The sequence below is a fragment of the Vigna umbellata genome, chromosome 3 (genome assembly GCF_029865625.1).
Source record: "Vigna umbellata cultivar VRB3 chromosome 3, Vumbellata_1.0, whole genome shotgun sequence".
Lineage (NCBI taxonomy): Eukaryota > Viridiplantae > Streptophyta > Magnoliopsida > Fabales > Fabaceae > Vigna > Vigna umbellata.
This window is the reverse complement of record NC_142167.1, coordinates 2917051-2919907: the sequence shown is the minus strand read 5'-3', so window position 1 is coordinate 2919907 and position 2857 is coordinate 2917051. Positions and strand designations below refer to the sequence as shown.

Genomic DNA, 2857 nt, shown 5'->3' with positions numbered 1-2857 from the left:
TCATGTCATGAGGCTTCTTTCTTTGAGGGTTTATAGAATGTTTATAAATCATTTAAGGTGCTTCAAACCATACTTATCCTTATTGTGACATAGCTTAGTTAATAGAAAATAATGGAAGGTTTTATTGCTGAAACAATAAATGAAGAAGGACCACGCATACTCTTTTTTATTCCTGAAACAAGAAATGGAGAAGGAAAAAACGCTACTAGAAAAGTAGCATTCTATGACAATTTATTATGACAGGTAAAAATCACCGATCATAAAAGGTTGTAATAAAAAAACGTATTATGACGTATCTCATCAGTCATAATATTTAACGCGGTGACAAAATAGTAAATAAGTGCAAAACGTATTATGATGTATCTCATCAATTACAACTTATTATTATACTAGTTGATCCTTGCAAAATCAAGAGAGTTTTTTCCAGCATGAGCATTCCCAAAGAAATTGTTCATGTAATCCTGGAGCACAACTTCTCTGTAGCGGGCCAACCCATCTTTCTCCACCACCTCTGGCAATGGACCTATTCTTTCTGTAGCTATTGGCATTGTAAACACCGGAACCGATACCCTGGATTGGCTGCTAGTTGTCCTTACTCGGTGTTCAGCACTCTTATACTTCCCATTGCTCAGTATCTTACATTAATTACCATAAACAAAGCACATCAACAAAATAGTATATATACTGCTCATGTATTTTTTTTTAATCATAAACTACTATGCTGGTTGCTTTTCCGACTAATACTGGACTCTATTATCTTAAATAAAGTTTCAATATACTATGGGATGAGAGATTGATTACTCAAATTTTTTAATGATTTATGAATAACAGGTTAATGTTGTACCAATGACATGGTTAAAGAAAATTACTAAATTGCATTAGTTTATGTTATTAACTGTTAGTTAAAATAAATATTTTGTCCTCAAATTATTATAAAAAATTATATTTCATTTTGAATTAAATGCCAAACAAATCGTATATGTTATATTATGATTCAATGTAAAATTGGTCACACATGTGTACACCACATAACATGCCGTTTGTTGGGATGACTTTTATAAAAACAAAGATTAGATACATTATAATTTAATTTAAAAATAAAATATAATTATTTAAAACAATTTGAAAGTAAAAAACATTTAATCTTATTACTAATTACTATTAGTAGTGAAAAATTTAGTCCGTCTGTAATACTTGTCTACTAACTAATCAGAAGTTGCTTTATCCTTAAAAAAAATTATATAAGTAGCCAAGAAATCCCACTTATACAGTAAGTGAATACAAGTGAAATATTTGTTATCCGAAAAAATATTCTTTCACGTGCTTAAATTTTTTATATTTATTTGATATTATTTTTTTAATCTTTTTATTCTTTTCTTTTTAAAAAAGTATAAAAATTTATACTTTTATAACTATTTTATTTTTTAATATGTTATGTAAAAGTGTTATAATAACGTTATTTTTGTTATAAATTACCCTCCAGTATTAAACTGGATTTTGATTATTTGAAAATTTTGAGTTGTTGTTGTGAGATTTTAGGGTATCAAACCTGTAAAGTATCGCCAATATTAATTACAAGAGCTCCAGGGATTGGGGGAATTTCCAACCACTGTCCTTTGTCAGCAGGATTTTGTTGGTCCACCTTGACATACAAGCCTCCAATGCCATCTTGGAGCAGTACTGTGATAGCTCCCATATCAGAGTGACGCCCAACACCCACTGTAAGCTCTGGATTTGGGCACGCTGGATAGTAGTTCATGTTAACCATCTTCATTCCAAGAAGGCCATCCATTTCTGAATCTTTTAGTGTAACTCCGAGCTTACCGATCAACGCTTCCACAATGTCTCTAACCATCTTAGTTGATAACTTCAAATACTCAAGTGCAACTTCCCTGAAAAGAAGAGAGAAGAGATAGTTGAAATGTTTAAGAACTGAACACGAATAGACATCGTATCAAAACTATACATGAGATTAATCTCACTTTTCTTAAATACACACATAAAATCATCTATTTATAATAAAAGAAACATGTACTAAGTTCAAAATATAAATAAAAAATAATCAAAATTAACTAAAAATATAAAAGTAAATATATAATATATCTAACAGGTAGAAGGAAAATCATACTTGCACTGATTAGGCCAACACTGAAGAGCTTCTTCATCACTGTTAAATGTCATACTGATATAGTCTTTCCACTCCAAAGCCTTCTCTTTCTCTGGCACAAAGCTAGTCCCATATTTTACCCTGGGGCTAGGGCTCACCCCAGTGCAATAAACAGCTTTCTTTTCTGGTGGCAAACTGAAGAATGTGTGTGCTGCATCTTTAAGCGATTCCAGCAACTCCAAAGGCACCCCATGATTCACCACCTGAAAGAAACCAAGAGTTTCAGCTGCTCTAGCAATCTCATCCACCACTTTCTCATGCTCTTCTCCATTCAGTTTTGACAAGTCAATGGGTGGAGCATCACATGCCCTTGAATCATGCTTGTTGATTCGTTCGCCTGGAGGTTGTATGTACCTCTCTGGCACCTCTGACACACCAGAGTCTACCAAACCTTTCACACCATTGCCGGCTCTCACCACAAAATCATACAGCGAATTTGAGGAGTTGAATCTTAGAGCCATGCAGTGCAATTTGCTTATAGACTATGGTTTTGGCAAATCAAAAGTTCAGTAGAAATTGCTGTGATCAGTGCAAAGGACTATCCTATATATATATATATATTAGATGTGTGGTTGGTAATGTTCATGTGAATAAAGAAAAACTCTTTGTTCAGCAAGATTCATGACTTCGAAGAAAGTAAACGTGTTTAAAAAAATCAACCACTAGGATATGGTAATATAGTATATGTTA

At 32.7% G+C, this 2857-nt stretch overlaps 1 protein-coding gene across 1 annotated transcript; it reads right to left on the bottom strand.

The window, feature by feature from the left end:
- Positions 1-389: 389 nt before the first annotated feature.
- On the bottom strand, positions 390-2628 carry LOC124832952 (2-oxoglutarate (2OG) and Fe(II)-dependent oxygenase superfamily protein). Its single transcript, XM_047307304.1, has 3 exons — positions 2129-2628; positions 1550-1892; positions 390-635 (listed from the first exon to the last, which is right to left on the bottom strand). Exons 1-3 carry the CDS (start codon positions 2626-2628, stop codon positions 390-392), a joined length of 1089 nt encoding a protein of 362 aa, XP_047163260.1.
- Between the last annotated feature and the right edge of the window lie 229 nt (positions 2629-2857).

Bases quoted from the DNA above. Each gene is read 5' to 3' on its own strand.
- LOC124832952 (XM_047307304.1), bottom strand. From the start codon at position 2,628: ATGGCTCTAAGATTCAACTCCTCAAATTCGCTGTATGATTTTGTGGTG. The intron at 1,893-2,128 runs GTATGATTTTCC...TCTTCTTTTCAG, and splicing joins TGTTGGCCTAATCAGTGCAA to GGAAGTTGCACTTGAGTATT. The intron at 636-1,549 runs GTTTGATACCCT...AATTAATGTAAG, and splicing joins ATATTGGCGATACTTTACAG to ATACTGAGCAATGGGAAGTA.